Below are 23,011 nucleotides of genomic sequence, written 5' to 3'. Positions count from 1 at the left end.
TGCTGTCACTGTAATCTAAATACTTTTTGTAAAAACAAAGGTAATTACTGGGATATAGTAATTATCACTATATTACTTTAACACCCCAACCCTGTTTGATGCTAGTAATGAATTTCCTGTACCTGAGTTTACACAAAATTTGTAATTCAAACACTTGAATCGAAAAACCCTGAGTTAGAGCAAACACCTCAAGCGTGCCTGCTAGTACAGTAGCTTTAATAATTTGCAAGTGAAAGGTTAAAGGGCCACAAGCTCTCTGTACTGGTGTGTAACTAAAGATTTCACCACATGTATTATAACTTATGACAAGGAAGGTGAGAGAGAAGCCAGTGGGAAGAAACAGCAGGAAGAACACTACCCTCTGGCCAATAACACAGCACTGTAGAATAAATAAAAATGAATCAATGTATTGGGACAAGTAAAAGGACAATATCATTTTATAGTCCAAAAATGTAAACATGACAACTACCCCAAACAAAATCCTACAAAATTCTGTTTTTGGAGGGGTAAGAAAGTTGAAAGCAAATCTCCTAAATCTGATTAAATATTTATAGAGGATTTTTAAAATGTTCACCATTATAACCTTGGGAAACAAAAAAAATGCCAAATTAATGTGTTGAAAGTACACCATACACAGTAATGAGATTATTTTACTTTTCTTTAATTGAGAAAATCACATGGCATGGGATAGAGATTTCTTGTGATGTCATATAAATCAATTTTAAACTACCTATAGACTATATTGGGTCTTTGAAAATGGACAAATATTTGATCTGTTCGTTTTCCATCATCCGGCACTTGAGTGGCGCAGCAGACAGAGTGTTATGCTAGCTCACCACCGCTGAGATCCTTAGTTTGAATACCAATACCCTTTTCTAACTGTGAACCTGACCAGGATGAATGTACTGTTATTAAAATTAAAAAGTAAGAATAAAAAAAGACAACCATCATGCTGCTACATTGCCCTAGAGTTGTGATTCCTCTCTGACAGTCCACAATTTACTCTACAGGACTACAGATAGAGGTCCATCACATTTCTCCTTGCGTATCGTAATTATATTACTAGCTAAGTATTATATTCATGAAACCAAAAATGCTAAAAAAAATTGCCATATTTTTATTTCTTAGATAAATAATAATTAGATAAAGATAACACATTTATAATAAGAGTTTTATTTTATTGTCTCTTTTATATTATATGTTGTGGTGTTGGAACACTCACTCACTTTCTTAACCGCTTATCCAATTAGGGGCAGGGGTGGGTGGGTGCTGGAGCCTATCCCAGCTTTTCAAAGGCACACAGTAACACCCTGGACCAGACACACCCATTCATCTATAGGGCAATTAAGTGTCTCCAATTAACCTGACTGCATGGACTGTGGGAGGGAACCCACACACACACACACAGACACGGGGAGAACATGCAAACTCCGCACAGAAAGGCCCCGGGGGATCGAACCCAGGACCTTCTTACTGTGAGGTGACGGTGCTACCCACCGAGCCAAGATATCGGAACAAGATTTCTTAAATGATTTGTTTTTTCTTTGATATTTGTATTTTTTATATTTTTGTTGAACGTATACTGGTTATTGTTGTTTTGATGTTAAAGCATATTTTTGGTAATATGTTCATATATATTAGGTGTACTGTTATGTTTACTTCATACTGTTTCTTTAAAGAAAAAAGAAAAAAACACTGCTAGCTACATGTTAGCAGCTACATTGGAACATAGTAAGAAAGCGAAATACATTTTAAACTGAGCTTTTATTAAAATAAATTTCACCAGTTGAAAACATCTTAGTTTTTCCATTATGATAGCTTTAAAAAACTTTAGCTCAGAGTAAAAAAGAAAATATTTAAAATAAAGTGTGTGTATGCGTTTAACTAAAGCAATAAGCCACGAGAGGCCGTGCATTACTGTGATTTTAGCACGGGGATGAAGTTTTTGGCACGACGCGAAGCGGAGCGCCTAAAACTTCTTTCCCCGTGCTAAAATCATAACAGTAATGCATGGTCTCGAGTGGCTTATTGCTTTTATAAAACCGCGGTCAACAAAAAATATAATAAATACAACGTTTAATTCATAAATGTATTTATCGTGTATTAACTTACAATAGAGCATTTTTCCGCGACGCAAAATAGTTCGATTAACAGTGTTGCTAGGCATTATGAGGGCGAAAATAACATTAACTTTTTCGATTCAGTGGCGTATTAATATGGAATGATGTGAGGTGGTCCTAGGTGTGCGTTTATCGGCTTCGAACGCGGCTCAGCCAATCAGATTTTAGGACCGGAACTATCCGTTTTATAATACTTCATTTACACCAGTCAGGTGAATACTACTTCCGACAGCAGTGTTACGTGTAATCCTCTTCCCCCGCGGTGCGTGCGCACACCCCCCCTTTACCTCTCACTGTTCAGCACTGATCTGCAGCTCTGTACTCTCCTGCATTCCTCCTCTATTCCTGCTCCACTTCTGTTTCATTAACCATAAGCCATGTATCTGTGCAGAGCAGCCTTGCAGAGGTTCTCTCCCCTGACACGTCCCTGCATTACACACCGAGCAGTCCTGCACAGAGATGGTAAGTAATACCAGCATTTTAGCACATCAGAAGACTTGAAGTAAAGCTGCTTGCTCCTTAAAGGCGATCGTTACATTAAACTAAATGACACTTATTTGAATGAACACATAGTTAGTAGTAGAACAATATTGAAGTTGTTTTAGTGTAGATTTCATGTCTCGTACGTTATGCGGTTATGTGTCATGCTTTGCAAGGTAAATGGGGTTTGAAGGTCAGAGAGCTGGTTTAGAACATGTTTGTACGAAAGATTAATGCTACATTCCAAGTCTTTCAAACTGGCTGTTATTTGTAGTTGTGTTCAATTTAGTTCGAGTTGTGCACATAATGTTTAAATCCTATACAGTATACAATCTAGAGACCCGGCAAATGTATTTAATCCAGACTAAATTTACTGCTGCTGTACAAACGTATCCTTGCATTTTAAAATTAAATGTCATTATGAATGTAAATAACTACTTGTGTAACTGTGTATGAACATATATGTATATAAATTTGTATTTATAACCACTTTGTTCGTGGAGTATCTTATTCGTGACCTTTATTGGTTTCGGAGGGGGTGGGAAGTATGCTCACGTGTGTGGAAACGTGGATTCACTCACATTCACCAGTATAAAGTGTTCATACAGCGTTCCATGTGCCTTCTTTTAAAATAACATCCACATCATTTATATTAATAACGTTGTACAGTATTTCTTTTGGGAAATAAGTTGTTCTTTTTATATATAAAAATTTATATATTAAAAGAACAGTGCAGAATGTTGCCCTTGCCGCGATTGTAATCAGTCAGGCTCACGACAGTTCGGTGTCCAAAGTTTGCTGCTTTTTTCAAATAAAGCTACATTGCTCGTGTTGCTAACAAACAAAAGTACCCTATACAGCTGAAGTCAAAATATACTTTTTCAGAAATATGTTTGTTAATTACTGAGTTTTTTCTGTGACTGAATATTTGAAACACACTTTTTTTGTGAAATAAACTTTAATAAAGTTTATTCAGTGTTGTCCAAAATTATGACAAAATCGGTTGGGTCAAAAACATACACACATGAACTTGTGATTGCAGATTACTTTTTAGTAGTATAGAAAGTTATTTAATGTAATTTTACCTTGTGACATGACCAATAATTCTGATTAACAACAGAGGACTTATTTATGCCCCTATAATTAGGGCTAGTTTGACTTTAGACTGAGCAAAAAGCAGCACAAGGGAAAATCTTTGAAGCTTAGTAGACCTTAGTAGGTCATTTACAAGTCAGGAATGTCACCTGAGGTCGTATCTGTAGGTCCCAGTGTTATCAAAGAATTGTCTGTAAGTACAAAGTACATAAAACAGTATTTGCCAAGTTAGGGAAGAAAGCATAGTAGTTGTTGAAATCATTGAAATCCCAAGACTGCTATGAAATACATCCTTGTAAGTGTATCTTATTGTTCAGTGTTAGACTTTACCTGTAACTGTTAGTCTACTGTATAACTTTACAAACATACAACATCCTAGTTCAAATAGAACTTTGATATAGGACTTGCAATATAAATTGTAGCAACACAGCTAAATAGAATAGAATAGAATAGAATAGAAAACTTTGTAAACAGGACTAAGACTAGGTACACATCTTCTTGGGTTGGTCCAGATTATAGATATTTGTAAAGATAAAAAAGACAGAGATTAAATGTCAGTTCAATTGGTTAGATTCTTAAAGGGTCTGAGCACTCCTATGAATAATAATCTGATACACAGCACTTCACTGTGGCAATTTTGCTAAACCACGTAATCTTCATTATACTTATAGTTATCTATAATAATAAATAAGTAATAAAGAAATAAAACCAGATTTTAACTATATTGTACTTAGTTTGGCAGCACCCACGAATGGCTGGTATTATACCTACAGAGTCCATATTATTAAGTACATTTTGTAGTACCCATTGACCCATTGAAATATTAGCTGGCATAAATAACACTCCTGCGTAATGCCTATTAATTGCAGGGGTTTGTGAATGACAGGGTTACCAGCATCAGAAAGTTTAAAAAGGAATAGAGCATCTAGAACATGGTTTACACTTTATTTTGTAATTTAAAATAGATACTTTTGCTGTCAAAAGAGTATCTATTTCATTTTCACGTTTATCACCAATTCATCCTGGTCAGGGTTGCGGTGGGTGTGGTTCCCCCCAAATTGCTTGTCGCAATGCAGTAATGTAACACGCCCTGGACAAAATGACTATCGATTGTGTGGCCTCAGCCATCCCATCTCCGACATAGCCATAGCCATTTTGTCTGCGTGTAGACGCCCAGCTGGCCGATAGCACCACTGGGGTTTCGAACCCTGGATCCCAGTGGTAGTGGGCTGGGGTTGTATAAAGTGTTATCTTATATATAGCTGCATCACCCGAGCACCCTTAAAAGACTACTGTTATGTTTATTGTGTTATCTTTAAGTCTTAGCCTTTATCAACTTTTGGGAATATTATGTACAAATTCAATACAGTGAAAGCAGGTTTACTAGGCAATGCCAAAGATTGTCAGCACCTGTCCTGCTGGTAGGCATGTTTGTCTGCCCTAATAATTTTTTAACTAGTCCGGTTTTGCATGACCTACACTTTTAGCTCAAGGTAATGTCACTGCAGGCTAGTTTTGACCTCTGAGGTGAATTACTCCTTTCACCACTTTAAAAATATGAATTAGTTACAAAATGTTTTGTACAATGTGAATCTATTTTTAAAACCACATTTAATTTTCTTTAAGAAAAAATTTAATTAAACACTCTTGTTAAGTCCTATAACTGTCATCAAAAACTACTAAAGACTGACCTCTTTACAAAGTACTTCAATGAAAAGCAGCCTTATATTTATTAGTCTACTTATCAAATGTAATCTTTTTCATCTAAAAAAAAAAAACTCTTCTTGTACTGAAATAAGGAAGTGTTTACTAGGGAAACATTTTTCTCTGGATTTTATTTATCGAATCATTTCCAATTCCCAATAGTGAATCTGCTATCACTTGTACAGCCCCTGATCTGATCAAGAAGAGTAGGATTGCTACACGCCCCCTCCGACATGTGTCCGATCTGCACCCACTTCTTATCATCTCCCAGTGCTGGGTTTCTTACACAGAGCCATATTGCACTAAGCTCATTACGACAAATGTGAAATAACAGACGCAATTGAAAAAAGTTACTATTTACATCACCATATTTGTTTTCCATAATGACCAGAGACAGTGTAAGGCTAAGCCACACTGATCTACAGTGTATCACAAAAGTGAGTACACCCCTCACATTTCTGCAAATATTTCATTATATCTTTTCATGGGACAACACTATAGACATGAAACTTGGATATAACTTAGAGTAGTCAGTGTACAACTTGTATAGCAGTGTAGATTTACTGTCTTCTGAAAATAACTCAACACACAGCCATTAATGTCTAAATGGCTGGCAACATAAGTGAGTACACCCCACAGTGAACATGTCCAAATTGTGCCCAAAGTGTCAATATTTTGTGTGACCACCATTATTATCCAGCACTGCCTTAACCCTCCTGGGCATGGAATTCACCAGAGCTGCACAGGTTGCTACTGGAATCCTCTTCCACTCCTCCATGATGACATCACGGAGCTGGTGGATGTTAGACACCTTGAACTCCTCCACCTTCCACTTGAGGATGCGCCACAGGTGCTCAATTGGGTTTAGTCCATCACCTTTACCTTCAGCTTCCTCAGCAAGGCAGTTGTCATCTTGGAGGTTGTGTTTGGGGTCGTTATCCTGTTGGAAAACTGCCATGAGGCCCAGTTTTCGAAGGGGGGGGATCATGCTCTGTTTCAGAATGTCACAGTACATGTTGGAATTCATGTTTCCCTCAATGAACTGCAGCTCCCCAGTGCCAGCAACACTCATGCAGCCCAAGACCATGATGCTACCACCACCATGCTTGACTGTAGGCAAGATACGGTTGTCTTGGTACTTCTCACCAGGGCGCCGCCACACATGCTGGACACCATCTGAGCCAAACAAGTTTATCTTGGTCTCGTCAGACCACAGGGCATTCCAGTAATCCATGTTCTTGGACTGCTTGTCTTCAGCAAACTGTTTGCGGGCTTTCTTGTGCGTCAGCTTCCTTCTGGGATGACGACCATGCAGACCGAGTTGATGCAGTGTGCGGCGTATGGTCTGAGCACTGACAGGCTGACCTCCCACGTCTTCAACCTCTGCAGCAATGCTGGCAGCACTCATGTGTCTATTTTTTAAGCCAACCTCTGGATATGACGCCGAACACGTGGACTCAACTTCTTTGGTCGACCCTGGCGAAGCCTGTTCCGAGTGGAACCTGTCCTGGAAAACCGCTGTATGACCTTGGCCACCATGCTGTAGCTCAGTTTCAGGGTGTTAGCAATCTTCTTATAGCCTAGGCCATCTTTGTGGAGAGCAAGAATTCTATTTCTCACATCCTCAGAGAGTTCTTTGCCATGAGGTGCCATGTTGAATATCCAGTGGCCAGTATGAGAGAATTGTACCCAAAACACCAAATTTAACAGCCCTGCTCCCCATTTACACCTGGGACCTTGACACATGACACCAGGGAGGGACAACGACACATTTGGGCACAATTTGGACATGTTCACTGTGGGGTGTACTCACTTATGTTGCCAGCTATTTAGACATTAATGGCTGTGTGTTGAGTTATTTTCAGAAGACAGTAAATCTACACTGCTATACAAGTTGTACACTGACTACTCTAAGTTATATCCAAGTTTCATGTCTATAGTGTTGTCCCATGAAAAGATATAATGAAATATTTGCAGAAATGTGAGGGGTGTACTCACTTTTGTGATACACTGTATATTAGTCAGTACAGGAGAACCACTTTTTAACCACATTTAATTTATGATTTTCTACCACAGTTGTTCCTCGGAGGCTCATGTCATCAGTTCCAGGCGGCTCCGGAGAAAACTTAGTCTATGTATTGCTGTGTGGTGGAGCCTTTGCTGGTTCTGTAGCATATGTGAGTTTTTCTGTGTCATTATTTTTGCTTTAAGCTTTTAAAAGCCCTCACTTGATTTACATAATTTGCTGTTTCATTTGCAGACTTATAGAACAATAACCAGAGACAGTGCTCGTTATTCTGACCGTGTCTCAGAGATTGCAGCAAGACCAAAGGTTGAGTGGAAACCCAAACCATGGCCACCGAAGAGTAAGTTTGCTGCATGTTCCTCCTAAATACTATACTGTTTTTTCAGTAGTGCAAGAAACCATTCCAAAAGACTAACCCACAAAAGCAAAAGGACTCGCATTTTATATACTTAAACAATGCATGTTTTAGGAAAATCTCTAACTATTGCAAATTACATACAAGATTTTGCTATACAAAAAACCCAGAAAGCTCACTTAAGCTATTTAATAAAAGCTATAAGAATTCCAAGGTGGGAGTACGCACTAGGCTGCCAATACATTGCAAGGCAACACACTTTCTCATTTACAGTTTACCTTATGATATTATAGGTCGGAGGTAGGAGGAAACCCATCTGGACAAAGGAAGAACAAATCAGACTTCTTACTTTGATCCCCAGGTGGGGCGGTCTGGGTCCTTTCTGTGTGGAGTTTGTATGTTCTCCCCATGTCTGCGTGGGTTTCCTCCAGGTGCTCCTGTTTCCTTCCACAGTCCAAAGACAAGCAAGTGAGGTGAAATGGACATAGTAAATTGTCCATGACTGTGTTTGATATAATCTTGTGAACTGATGAATCTTGTGTAATGGGTAACTACTGTTCCTGTCATGAAACAAATCAGACTTCTTACAGTGACCAAAGGCTAGAATCAACCCAGGGTCCATTTTGTTTATAGTGATATGTTTGCTTATGCAATAACTTTATGGGACAGTAATTAAAGGGTCACATTTTCTTTCCAAGGGTCATAATTTTTTTATAGCCCCCTGACTAGTTAGGTTGTAGTGGGATTTTTACTAAATACAGCACACCATATTCACAAAGTTATGTGCTATTTTGGGAGCCCTGCAAGGACAGCTGCAAGGTCTTGTAAGCACATTATCAAAGCTCATTGCACTTTTCATATACCATTCTATATTGGTGGAGAAAAAAAGGTCAGTAATAAACCAGGTTAGTGGTGTTTTTTCCATCTGTGGATCCCGTATAGAGTTTTTGGACCGTTACACAAAGAATATATGGATTATTGATGTGTGATGGGTACACCAGATTTTTTTCACCTCCCAAAAACACGATATACAGGTACCACCAAACCATGTTGCTATATTTGTATTGAATAATTTAAGATGATTGTAAATTATTTAATTAAGTAAGCATTGTGAAATTGCATATCACTGCAAATTCCATTAAAATAAATGCAATTATGTGTGCAAAATTTTGGATCCAAAAACCCAGATAAATAATAAACATACCAGCGATTATGCGCTTGAGTGGTACAGCAGTCTGTTAGACTAGCCCACCACCACTGGGAACCGGGTTTAAATCTTAGCTGTGCTATTGGCTGGCCAGGTGTCTACAGACCTCTGATAAGGACACTTACTTTGGGTCTAGAGATCAATCCAGTTAACTGCAATCCAGTTTTTCTACATTACAGCTCGGTCACTTTTACATTCCATCTTTTAATACCATGTCTTACTTCATTTCTTTTTATTTGATTTGAACTACTGTTGTATGAAAGGTACTATTTAAATAAAAATTATTATTATTATTAGACTATTGTCAGTAAATCTATACCCATAAATTGTATCTGTAGGGTAGATGTAGCTCAAAATAATCAATTAATTTATGTACCCAATAAAGTTCTTGGTGAGTGTATAAACATTTGTAACAGAATATATATTTTAACAACCTCTACTTTTTTATCACTAACATTGACAAATTTAAATTCATAGCTTGCTTGGCACACTTAAAAGTTTAAAATTGACCATAATAAAACAGTGTGATGTAATGTGCAACTAAAGTTGCACTTAAAAGCGGTATCATTATTGGGCAACGAGAACACCAATAGGGTGCCTGGGTGGCACAGTGGTAAATTACGCTAGCCCACTAATAGCCCACTATTAGCGAATGAGGGTTTTACATTTATTCTAACAGCTTCTGTTTCTCTCTTCTAACTCTTTTTTTCAGACGCTTAACTAACTTGGGGTTGAGACTCTGCACTTTTAGTCCTTGATTCTTGGATCTGTCACTTCCTTCTGCTGCACCACTGCTTCTAACATTGAATCCTGTGTTCTGTCCTGTAATCCCTCTTTCCAAAGTGTTGAGCTCTTCTCTCACAAAACTGTGTACTAATCAAGGACTTGTACTAATCAAGGACTTGTGAGTTCATGCTTGATAAGCCCTGCTTTTAAGTTGATTGTGGGAAGCTGTGTAAAAGTATGTTTTTCTCATAGAATTATTAAACTTGCTTATCAAAACCCTCTGTTGTCTCTGTCTCTGTGTCTCTGGCTTTGAACATGGTAAGGTTCATCCTACTATTTCTTTTCTCCCTACCTATCTTTCCCTAGTTTTTCCTACTTGTTCTGCTCTGCTTATTTCTGCATGCTGTCTGTTCTTGCATGTCAACTGTAATGAGTGGAGAGTGAAGCCGCATGAGAAATCTGTATGCAGGTCAAAACATAAAGTTTATTATCTATTGTCTAATTATAATTATTGTACACTTTAATAATCTTTAAGTTTTGCCACATTACAACATACATTAATCAAACTCTTTAGCTGTATTTTATACAGTATAACCCTCAACATCAACGTTTTTAAATTGGTTTTGATTTTAAACTTTAAGACAAATATTTTGAAATGTTATTTTTTATTATTATTTATAGATTATTTTCTAAAGCCACTGTAAATAGTTAGTGAATATATTTGTAAATTGTAATGATAACAGAATTGTAATGTTCACATTGGCAGAAAACAGATTGGGGAAGGTCCTTTCCTGTTCCAGAATGACTGTACCCCTGTGCACAAAGCAAGGTGGATAAAGACATGAACAGCTTGGTTTAAAGAACCTCTAGTGGCCTGCACAGAGCCCTGACTGTTCCATGTACTTTGTATTTGGACAGTTGTCTGTTGTACTGACTTTTGAAAATCTATAATCCACTTTCTAAGATGTGTGTACATAGCTTCTTACACTTTCCCAGTGTAATACTAGTGGTTTAGTCTAATAGGTGTGTTCAGATTAGACCTATTTGTATGAGCACAGAAAAATCAAAAGCTGTAGTCAATGATAATCATATTATAGACATTTTTATATAATCAAAGAATTAATTTAGCTTATGATTTTGTCATGTAAAATTATTAAATAACTTTAAATAATTGTGAAATTGTGAAAAGTAAAATGAAATAATTGTGAAAGTAAAATAATTAATTATTTATTATTATATATTAGAACAGTTAATATTAATAGTTCTAATTAAATAATTGTGAAAGTGAAATAATTAAATAATTATTTATAATTATAAAATGATATTTAAATTATTATTTATTTATAATTATAAAATAATCATTAATAATTTAATTAGAACAATTAATAATAATAGTTGTAATTAAATACTTGTTTTAAATTATTTCTTTGAAGAAAAAGAACAGCTGCAGAAATCATTTGAATCTCAGGACTGTCATAACATGTTATTTACCACTGTATTTAAACTTTCAGTGTGTTTAGAAGCCAAATCTATTATATAAAAGAAACAAATAAGATGTATTTATGATGGATGCACCAAAACCTTTGTGTTTATCCTCTGTATCCAAGGTGCTGAAGAAGCAGAAGAGGCTGCTGAGGAAACAGCTGAGACAGTAGTTGAGACTGTATCTGAGGTTGTCGTAGATGATGCAGAGCCTGTTGTACTGGCTGCTGAGGTAAAAACGGAGGCTGGCTCAGTTGTGGAGAAGGTTGCAGAGGTAGTTGTCGAGACGGCGGAAACGGTCGCTGAGGTGGCCAGTGTTGTCGAGATGACAGCACAAGAGGTGGCAGCGGTAGCTCATGAGGTGGAGAAGATTGCAGAAGAGGTTGAGGCAGCAGCAAAAAAGCTGGAAACCACTGTGCTACCTGCTGTCGAGGAAGCAGATGCAGAGAGCAACGGTACGGCAGCAAGCTCACAACAGGAGGCAGCTACAGACTCAGCTGAGACTGAGGCATAAAGGGCATTAGGGGGGCACATACCCATGCACACATGCAAACTATATGGTAAAAAGTGCATTACCCTCAAAAGATAATAACTCAACACGCACTAGATTCCACTAAAGTACCATGCAATAATTTATTACAACGAAGAGATGTGTAAAAGCAGAGTAGTGCATTATTAAATTATATTTTATGATTAGAAATTATTGTGGTTGTGGTATGTGGTTATTTTTAGTTTCTGATAAAGAGTCTATTTATATTTGATTGTTTAATGCATCTTGTATACAAATTGTATCCTGATCATCCCTTTATATACACACATCTTCAGTTAGCTAGATTGAGAACCAGTTGACATATTGCTGATAGATGTTGTAGCTTATAGTTGGTTTTGCTGCACAATTGAGTTTTTGATCTACTAGGCACCACCTGTTACAAACCAGCAGCCTTCAGCCTACACAACTATAAATTATCAGTCCTGTGGATAATAGGAATATTGCATTAGATTTAGAAAACAAAAACAGTATAAGATTGTAAGAGTAAGTATTGAGCTTAGTGTGTGTATGAATCGACTTAGTTGGCTTGATTTTTCCTAATAAAGTAACAATGACATCCAGATTGTGCTAGTGGTACAGCATAGTGTAAGTGGATTTTTCTGTAGGCTTCTGCTCCTGCTGGATTTGTTGACATGCAACAGCTTAAATCTCACATTGGACCAATTACCAACACGTCTTGCATCCATTCCAGGAATTGCTTTGTAACAGCATTAAACAATGCTTACAATTCCTGGGACCCAGTCAATCTGAAATTAGTTCTTACCCTGACTCTGATCTCACCCAGTTCTACTCACTCGTATCCACAAAGAGCCACAATGGTTGTAGGTTTTACTACCAACCATGCAAAAGCTTCACCTAATTCCACTAATTAGAAGTTTAAAGTCCAAGACCAACTAAATGAGCCAGTGGAATCAAGTGTAGCTCATAACTGCTTAGTATACAAACCTACAGAACTGCATTATTAATGTTTTTAATTAGTAAGTACCAATGATATATGAAATGTAATTGGCGCATGTAGTTTACAATGCCGTATCACAAGAGTTTGTGGTCAACAGCTGTGCCTTGGAAAGAGCTAAAGTACTGCAAGAGATAACAAACAAAAATGAAAAGCGCCCAGGTGGCGCAGAGCGATATTCCGCTATCACAGCAGCGCAGACATTCTGAACTCCAGAATGGTGCCACCAGTTGACTGGGCACCATCTAGCGGGCATAATTGGCAGTGCCTGCAGCAGACACGTCTCTGCTAGGGCAGGATGACCGGACTATGTGGGTGGGGTCTTCAAACGCTGTGTAAGGCAGATAGAGAGGTGCCTGTGCAGAGTGCAGGGGTGAAAAAGGGTTCTGCTAAAGGGCTGCGCGCTAGTTGGAGGAGGCATGAGCAGCAACATACCTGCCTCGACTGCAATCAGGAATCCCCCAGCAGCGGAAGACAAATTGACTATGCAAAAATGGGAGAAAATGTATAAATAAAATAGAAGAAAAAAAATTAAGACCAAAGTGTAGCCTTAGAAATGCAACAAGCAAACAGCACAAAGAGGGTTATCATCTGAACAAAATAGATCATTTATTAATTGCATCATCACACTGCTCGTGTCCCCACGAATAGAATTTGTCATAAAGTAAGCAATAACTAAGCCCACTCATTTAAAGGGAAAATGATCATTTTAATTGTAATTTGAAATTGGGCTCTAATTGAATTACTATTTATAGCTGGACCTCTAATCACCATCATTCTCTCCAGCAATAGCAGAGGTGGCAAAATTCTGATAGGTAGACAAAGAGGCTTCACATTCCAACACATTGGTTAGGCAGGTATGATGCATTTATTTGCTTAGATTTGTATCTGTTTAAATGTTGAATGTAAAATTATAAGCAGATGAAATTAGAACTCACTTTTAAAATATTATTTTTAGAATATCTTAGGCCTCTCTGAGGGCGTAGAGAGCCATGGCTGTTCTTCTCCAATTTAATTACATTAAAATGCTAAAATGATCGGTTAATTGGTTTTAGATGCACTTACACATCTACTTCTGTATACACAGCCCCTATCTAATTACTCGAGAGTCTTTGTTAGTAATACGTTGTGTAGATTTCTTTTGCCAGTTTTAGACTTTGCTTAAATGTCTAAACCTTTAGAAATTGAAACCCAAAGACGATGCATTACTTTTTGTTAACACTTTCTCCAGTTTAGAAAAAAATAATATAGTTTAACATCAGGGACCTTAAAATCTACTGTGGACTTGGTGCTTTTTGTAAAATGTGACCAAAAAGATCTCACCAGCAGGTAGTTCTTTTCTTCAATCTACTAATATACGTTTCTGCTCTTTGTCCTTGTACACATTCACTTTAAGCACTGTTTACATTTAACCTCTTAAAGCCACTAACTGCCTCACCTTCTCTATATGCATGTGAATATTGTCGCCTATATCTGATTTTCACTGTTGCAATACAATTTTCAGTACTACTTTATTTAACTCTATAATGGCCTTAAGCTTTCTGCCAGATATCACTTAGTTTGTACACACAATTTTACTGTGAATATCTTAGTTCTAAAATCTGACTTCTGAGCCTCAACTACTATAAATCAAAAGCTGCTTGTTGTGGGATGATTTATTTTTTGTTTTGATTGTGCATAGTCTTCAGTATTACAGTGTATATATAAACTAAATGGAACTTAGCAGATTAATAGGAACCAAGTATTTGTTCAGGCATTCAGCCTTCTACTCATGTAATAAAAGTGGTCAAGAGAATTGAAACGATTAATAAAAGTCCATAACAACTCAAAATATCTTGTGTCTATTTTTTTCCCAAAATTCGATCCTTTTTTGAAACAGTTTAAAAAGTGAAAACATAATCAGAATATTGTTTGCATTTCTTTGTGATATTTGGCAGTAAAGCCTGGTATAAGTAATTTGTGTAGTAGTCCAATAGTCTGATTAGCAGCATACTCTTTAAATAGCAACTTAGTATTTGGAGTTAGAGCAAAACAAGCTTGCCATTTTTAAAGATATTCCCTTTTGTCCTTGGAAAGAATGCATGTGCATGTACACAAGCTCTACAGTGTCCTTCCTCTAACCACATGTGTATTTAATGTTTTCAAAAGTTACAACTGACATTATAAATGTTTGACATTTCAACATGCCATACTAATAGTTATTTTATATACAAGGGATCTTCAAAAAGTTTCTGCACTTTTAGATTTTCATTGGAAACGCTGAGGGCGGGAGGAGTAGTAATTGGTCGTGTCTGAGAGACCGAGAGAGAACTTATAGTCCAGATTGAGCGCCATCTGATTTCCACCTTTTTGGACCACTCAAAGAAGCTTTAAGGGGAAGAAGATTTTTATGTGATGCATCAGTGGCTCATGTAACACACAGTCCTCTTGCTCAACCAAAAACATTTTTTGGTGATGGCATTAAAAAGTTGGTACGACGCTGGGAAAAATACATCGGAAGGTGACTTGGTAGTGATGTACTTTGTTTTTTTTTAATTCTTAATAAATAGAGTTTCAAAAAAGTGTGGAAACTTTTTGAAGAACCATTGTGTGTGTATATACTGTATATGTCGTGTGAGTTTGGTGTATATACACAAGTGTAGACGTGACAGGGCAGTCACCCCAATAGATGTTAGTGTAAATAGCAGAGCTTTATGTCTTTCTTTAGGATGTTTTCATTGTTGGTCCCTCAATTAGCATCCGACATGTGGCATTACCTGACATCCGGGCCATTACCTAACTAGTAGACAAGTAGGGGAGGGAAAAATCCCAAAACCAAGATATGTCATGAAATGTAACACAGTCCTCTTGAAAGCGTCAAATTAAGCTTTGCTTAGGTTTAATGTCATAAATTACTTAATATCTCACAAAAAGACCAGCTGTAGGTCCAAAGCTACAATTCAGTCAAAAGTAGAAATGTAGAAAAGTAGAATTTTTTTTCAATAACACTTTCTCAATTTATTTTTCAAATGCATTGTGCATTGATTACAAATGGACATTCTTTGTGCCCATATAAATGGGGCCAGTTTGACTGCACTTGTTCTAAAATCTCTTTGACAAGGTTGTACAGAACACTCAAACTGTCACCTTTGTCCTGATGGTCAGATGTAATCCAAGAACCCTACCACAAAAAACTGAAACATGAGCAAGTGTCCATGGTAACAGAAACATTACATTACCGTATCATTAGAGGTTTTCAGGCAAGTAAAACAACTGATGTTGTGGTGAAGTTTGTTGTTTGACTATGTAAACAAAAAATAAGCAGGAACTCTGGTCTTTCTTGAATGGCTGCCTCGGATCCTATCGCACCATAAAGTTATCTTGACTGTGGACAGTGTCACCTGGATTTTTAGCAGTTTCTAATTTGCGGTAACTTTATTTTAGCCCATTGGTTTTGTGATAACCAGTGCCAAAAAAGTAGTACATTTTGTTTGCTAAGAGTATACCTTAAGAGTAAAAAGTGTCAAACGCATGTGAAAACCACTCCTAATTATTGAGGTTAGGTGTTTCAGCCAAACCCCTTGCTAAAAGTTGTAATAAATAATAATTATTAATATTCTCTCAACTTTGTTGCAGCAGTTTAAGAAAGGTCCTTTCCTTTTTAGCATTACTGCACAAAGGACAGTTCAATACATGAGTTTGTTGAGTTTGGTGTGGAGAAACTGCTGGTCTGCATAGAGCCATGTTTTTAACCCTTCTAAACAACTTGATATTAAAGCCAATGGATTTAGAATAGAAAGTCCAACAAGATCATGGTTAGGTGTCCACATACATTTGTCTCCATGGTGTGTTTCCAAAAGACTGAAGAAAAGTAAATCTCTGTTAAGTGCAACATAGGTGGGAAAAATAATGCTGCACCATTAAAAATGAAAGAAAATAGTTTGTTATGTCAGCACCAACTTACAGAATACATAACTGCAACATTTATTTACAGGTTGGTATGAATTAGATACAGTATTTTTACAAGTTAAATGTTACGTATTGGTGTTATTAAGCAAGTTGTAACTTAATAATGCTGACATATTTACACTGGAATGCGATGTTATTGGGGCATTTTCTTTATGTGAGACAGCGTGTACCAGTAAACATTCAACATTTATATGAAAATTGATTCATAAAGACATGAAGATGACTAATAATGACTATTACACAAAAGTGCTAGTTTTATGTAATAACCTATTCATGTGGCAGCAGCACAAGGCACAAAATAATAAAGTTTAAGATATTAAATATAATAATGGGGGGAAATTACCCAAATGACTGACCATGGTATGATTGCTGTTGTCAGACAGACTGGTTTAGCTGTGTCAGAAACTGCTGATAGGTTACTTTCTCACACAATAGTCTGTAGAGTTTACATAAAAAATGCTCTCTGTGTCTGCGTGGGTTTCTTCCAGGAGCAACGTTTTTTTTGGGGTTTTTTTAATGCATCCCCCCTTCCCATTTTCCTCCCGATTTAGCGCACTCAATTTGTCTTCCTCTGCTGAGGGATACCCGATTGCATCTGAGGAGAGCACGTCGCTGTACACGCCTCTTCCGATACATGCACAGTTCTCCTCTTCTCGCCCCTGCATTCTGCACAGGCGTCTCTTCCGCCAATCAGGAGCCTTACACAGTGTATGAAGACCCACACACCCACACAAATTCCAGCTCCCCCCTGCAGATACGGTGGCCAATTAGTATCTGCTGCAGGCACTGACAATATGCCCGCCAGATGGCGTCCAGCTGACCGGTAGCAATGGGCAGGAGGAGTAGTAATTGGTCGTTTCTGAGAGACTGTATAGTCCAGATTTAGTGACATCTGATTTCCACCTTTTTGGAAGGGGAAGAAGATTTTCATGTGATGATGTGAAAGCAGTGGTGCATCAGTGGCTACACGCTCAACTAAAAACATTTTTTTGCTGATGGCATTAAAAAGTTGGTATGACGCTGGGGAAAAAAGCATTGGAAGGTGACTGTGTAGAAAAGTGATTTTGTTTGTTTTTGAAATTCTTAATAAATAGAGTTTTAAGAAAGTGCGGAAACTTTTTAAGAACCCTCATAGTTCTAAGAAGATGACTATGTTCAATTTGCTTGTCTGACCATAACCAGGCCATAACCAAATCTACTGGAGAATGGGGTGTGCAATTTGCAAATCTTCCACAGCTGAATGGTGCAATTATGTCAACACAGTCCTAAAAGACTGTTTTGATCTTAATACCTGAGGCTATTTTAAGTGCAAAGGGGGTCTCCAGCATGGCCTTCCAATAAAGTCGTCAGTAAGTGTGTATCCGTTTGCAGTTGAAGTGTTTTGAGGTATCACATTAGGTAATAGAAGAATTCTAGATAACAAGCATATGGACATATCCCAGATCACGCTGGGCTCTGTACTAGTTAAGCATTGCTGCTGTAGGTAAACTCAATAGTGGGTTATAGTAAAAATTCTGTCAAAATGGATATAATAGGTCTCATATTTCACATTTTTTATTAAACATGTTTCTTGGATGCTCTGTTTACTGTGCTAAAACAAAAGTATGTTTGTCCTGTTGACAAATTATTTCACATATTATATTGAATCAGTTAAACAATGTACTGCTTTTTACCAGTTAACAGTATACTCCACCTGCCAGTACCTCAATTACCCCATACTCTGTTAAAAATTACTGTTTCTACACATAACACAGTTTAATAATTTCCAGCTTATTGGCTGTGTCTTGCAGAGGCCAAGGATAATGCAGAGCTGACTGCAGCTTCACTGTCTGACAATTCATTGGATTCAATCACTGAGGATATAGCATCACTTAAAACTGAGCCAGAAAAGTCAGTTGTACCCGCAGCAGAAGAATCTCCTGTAGCAAAAGTTGAGAATGTACCAGCATCACAAGCAGACGAGGAAGCCAATGTTACACCAGTAGTTGAAGAGGTATTAGTTGGAACAGCAGTGGAACAATCCGTGGTTGCCCAAGTAGATAACGAGGTACCAGTTGCCCCAGAGGTAGAACAAACCCCCTTTGCCACAGTACTCGAAGAGCAACCAGCTGCCCCTGTAGAAGAAGACACTGCTGTCACAGTAGTTGAAAATGTACCACTTGCTACAGCTGAAGATGAAGAAGAGTATCAGGCCGTGGCAGAGACTACTACTCCAGTTAAAACAGCAGAAGAGGAACCGGCCTCAGAGACCAAGCATGAATATGTGGTAGTTGTACTGGAAGGTGCACCAAAAGCAGTAAAGCCTAAGGTTACCCCAATGCCTGATGATATGCAGCCATCAGCAGAGATAACAGGTAACCATGGCATTGTGTTCTAATCTACGTATTTAAAATAAACATTGTAGTAAAAAATAATTTATATGGCCAAAAGAATGTGTGTACTTAGCTATAAGCTTGTTAAACATCTTATTTAAAAACCATGGGAACGTGATATTAATATAGTGGAACTTCAATTTAACATATTTCGGATTTAATGGACAAAATCTGGAAAACCAAATGTCCATTACGACTGTTTAAAATTCCTGCAAAAAAAGTGTACCAAGACCAGAGGTTCAGTAATTGCTTGCTAGCTGGTGCATATCTCTCTCTATACATGAGTGATAGGCTTTATTTTGTCAGGAGGCTCGCTTTGTTCTCACCTTTTTTTTCTCAGTGTTTTATGCTTAATTTTTGAAAGTTCTAGTGCTTAGTTATGCACCAGCACTGCTCCACTAACCACCAGCAGTGCTTCAGACTTGGAATAACAGATACTTTGAGTCTCCACTATACGATCACGCCAAAAAAAACAGTTTAGGCACCAGTTGCTTTGCATTATTTGACTGTGGGAAAATTATGACTAAAGGTTCCAAACTACAATGTTACAGTCATCGACAGTGCAGAGATAGAGTCTCATGTGGAATATGTTCCCCCTCTGTAAGCATAAAGTGCAGTAAAACCTGACTGAGTTTCTGTTCATTTGGATAAAGACTGTTATTTTTGGACCTGATATACCACCCCTTGGGACACACCAAGAAATCTGGTGATTTAGTTTGACATGTGTCCCTTTGCCATAACAAATGTATTAACATCATTTTGCTGCAGTGTGACCTTCTACTTGCCAACCAGTTTTACACTGTTGATTGCTCTTTACATGTTATGCAAACATTTACATTTTGTGCATTTAGCAGACGCCTTTATCCGAAGCGACTTACATTATAGTTACAGTATACAGTCTGAGCAATTGAGGTTAAGGGCCTTTCTCAAGGGCCCAACAGCAGCAATCTGGCAGTGGTGGGGCTTGAACCAGCAACCTTTCTGATTACTAGTCCAGTACATTAACCACTAGGCTACGGCTGGCCTATATTGTTTGTCCTTACACTGACCATGACATTTATTTCGATGTGAAACCTATTGACCAATAAGGCACTACTGTTTGTGGATGCAGTTGTTCTTGTCTATTTTATTTGAAAGTGTATCAATATAAATATCAATATAAATGATTGTATTCTAACATGCTCTTTTTTCCACAGGGCAAGAAGTGACTGCTTAAAATAGAGATGCGTTAATACATGCTAAAAGGGCAAATAAGGTAATTCCATCCAGATTCAGTGTCATATTTACACAACCCACTTGTAGCACTTTCTAATTGCTAAATCACTCACATTTTTTAGAAACCCCCATATCATGATGCTCCCACTTTTATACATTATTGTGGTTATGTTGTTCTTGGGATCATGTGCAAAAGTGTTTCTTTAAACATTCTATGACACTGACTTAAGATTTTAAGGCATTGGCCGCTCAGGTGGCGCAGCGGTAAAAACACACGCTGGAACCAGAGCTGGGATCTTGAATGCATTGTATCGAATCTCAGCTCTGTCTACCGGCTAAGGCTGAGCGGCCATATGAACAACGATTAGCCTGTTGTTCAGATTTGGGTGGGACTAAGCCAGATGGGGTCTCTCTCCCATGACTGATGCAATTACGACCTCTGCTGGCTGATTGATGGCGCCTGCACAGAGATGAGAAAAGAGTGCTCTCAGGGTGTGTCCTCTCTTTACACAGTGCTGAGCTGCACTGCACTCGTCAAAGTGCAGGTGATAAAATGCATACAGCTGCTACTTACGTGTCGGAGGGGGCGTGGGTTAGCTTCGTTCTCCTCAATCAGAGCAGGGATCGACATTGGTGGAGAGGAAGCATGACGCAATCGGGCAATTGGACGCGCTAAAAGGGAGAAAAAGGGTAGAAAATGCATAAACAAATATATATATATATATACTGTGTATATATATATTTAAAAAAATATATTGTGATAGCTTAGTGGTTAAGGTACTGGACTAGTAAACCGAAGGTTGCCGGTTCAAGCCCCACCACCACCAAGTTGCCACTGTTGGGTCCCTGAGCAAGGCCCTTAACCCTCAATTGCTCATCGTGTTCAGATCATTGTGTAAGTCGCTTTGGATAAAAGCGTCTGCTAAATGCTGAAAATGTAAATGAAAATATTTTAAGGCATTAAAAATATTATTGTATTAATGTGGCTTCCTATGTATTTTTATCTTCCCCCTCAGTGATCCTGTTGTAAAGCCAAGAGTCCTATATAGCTCATCTGTTTCCTGTGCCTTCCCTGTTTTCATGTCCTACCAGTTACTGTGACCACACTTTCAAGTTGGATTCTTAGATTAGCCTGCACTGATTTAGCCTAGGCAGTGAACGGTGCTGGTTCATGAACGTCTTCCTAAATCTTTTCATCACGATTACTAGAACATGTTTACTTCCATTGAACACATACTTACACTACTTACATGTCATTACTATATAATATTCATTACATGATCAAATATTCCTTTTACTTCTTACATTTTTAACTCCTGGATAAACTGTTGGTATTGTATGTTGTGAAGGATCAGGTTAATTTTGTACCTTTTTTACTTAAGCTGTGCTTCACCACTTTATTACACTACCTCAAACCTCACTCCAGTTAGCCATTGCTTTGTTAGATTAAAATTGTGTTAAAACTGCCAACCATGACACATACAACCTCCAAACCTATACTAGCTATAAGAAAACTACCAGCTTAATACTCAGGTATTTTGCGTTCTCAAACTGCATTTAATAAAGAATGCAAATATTACAGTGTTAGAAAGTACAATATATGGCCAAAAGTATGTGGACACAAAAAAACAATAATGTTAGTAATAATTTAGTCTCCCCCTGCTGCTTTAATGACCTCCAATTTTTTGGAAAGGTATTCCACCGCATGAGTGTAGGGATTTGCTACAATCTGCTGCAACAAGAGCATTAGGACAGGTACTAATGTTGGTTGATATCTTTGTAAGTTGTATGATTCTTTACTAAAGACCAAGTGGCCCATCACAAACTACAACATCTCCAAACCATTAGTGCTCTTCTAATAGTGTATTTGGGTAGGTGTATTCTCTTGTCCTTGGTTAATTACTCACTCACTGTCTTAACCGCAAATCATACAGTAAGACCCTAGACAGGGCGCCAGTCCATCGCAGGGCAGACACACATACACACACACACATACACACACCCATTCTCCTATAGGGCAATTCAGTGTCTCCAATTAACCTGACTGCATGTTTTTGGACTGTGGGAGGAAACCGGAGCTCCTGGAGGAAACCCACGCAGCCACGGGGAGAACATGCAAACTCCGCACAGAAAGGACCCGGACCGCCCCGCCTGGGGATCGAACCACGGACCTTCTTGCTGTGCGACAGTGCTACCCACCGAGCCGCCCATAAATTAATTAGCTCATCAAATTTAAAGATGGTGATGCCTAATTAATTCCAGCAAAAAATAGGGTTAGGGTTAGGGTTAGGGTTAGGGTTGGTACCTTAGACCACTCCAGCCACACCAGGAATTGTGCATGGTAATCTTAGGCTTTTGGGCCATGGAAACCTAACATGTAAGGCTCCCAACTAACAAATACTCAATATGCTGATGTAGCACGTCTTGAAAAAAGTGCAGATGATTATTAGCAATTACCTTTACATGAAGTTTACTGAGGAGGTTATTAGAATGGTGGCAGTTTATAACAGTTTCACGTTAAAAGGCACTGAACTTATTATCATGATCCATTCTACTGCCAGTGGCTGTATACTGTGAATTGTACTTGGCCGCTAATCTTTATTGCTGTGACTCCTTTCTACCTCACCTAAACTGTAGTTGCTGATCCTTCACAATATTTTTGAGAAAATAGTAATAATAACAATACTATTATGAGAAATAGTATTATTACCTCAAAAACAAGAACTGTGACAGTTTTAACAGCAAAAGACTTGCTTTTAAAACCTGCTGTGAAGAC

General features: G+C 37.9%; 1 protein-coding gene across 2 annotated transcripts; it reads left to right on the top strand.

Moving 5' to 3' along the window:
* The first annotated feature begins 1,381 nt into the window (after positions 1-1,381).
* Positions 1,382-11,898, top strand: mgarpa (mitochondria localized glutamic acid rich protein a). 2 transcript variants are annotated; one of them, XM_062999935.1, is made up of 5 exons: positions 1,382-1,480; positions 2,512-2,582; positions 7,476-7,576; positions 7,660-7,765; positions 11,321-11,898. In XM_062999935.1, the coding sequence occupies exons 1-5, from the start codon at positions 1,422-1,424 to the stop codon at positions 11,707-11,709; spliced, it is 726 nt and encodes a 241-aa protein (XP_062856005.1). In that variant the 5' UTR covers positions 1,382-1,421; the 3' UTR covers positions 11,710-11,898. The 2 variants fall into 2 exon arrangements, with proteins under 2 accessions (XP_062856005.1, XP_062856006.1); XM_062999936.1 differs by lacking the exon at positions 1,382-1,480 and having other exon boundaries at positions 2,403-2,582.
* Positions 11,899-23,011: the final 11,113 nt, after the last annotated feature.

Source organism: Trichomycterus rosablanca, chromosome 8 (assembly GCF_030014385.1).
Source record: "Trichomycterus rosablanca isolate fTriRos1 chromosome 8, fTriRos1.hap1, whole genome shotgun sequence".
Classification (NCBI taxonomy): domain Eukaryota; kingdom Metazoa; phylum Chordata; class Actinopteri; order Siluriformes; family Trichomycteridae; genus Trichomycterus; species Trichomycterus rosablanca.
Note: the sequence above shows the minus strand (reverse complement) of the source record. Positions and strands in the feature narration are given on the sequence as shown.

Coding starts and splice junctions, on each gene's coding strand:
- mgarpa (XM_062999935.1), top strand. CDS start 1,422: ATGCAAACTCCGCACAGAAAGGCCCCGGGGGATCGAACCCAGGACCTT. Junction 2,583..7,475: donor AGCAGTCCTGCACAGAGATG/GTAAGTAATACC, acceptor TTTCTACCACAG/TTGTTCCTCGGAGGCTCATG. Junction 7,766..11,320: donor CAAACCATGGCCACCGAAGA/GTAAGTTTGCTG, acceptor TCTGTATCCAAG/GTGCTGAAGAAGCAGAAGAG.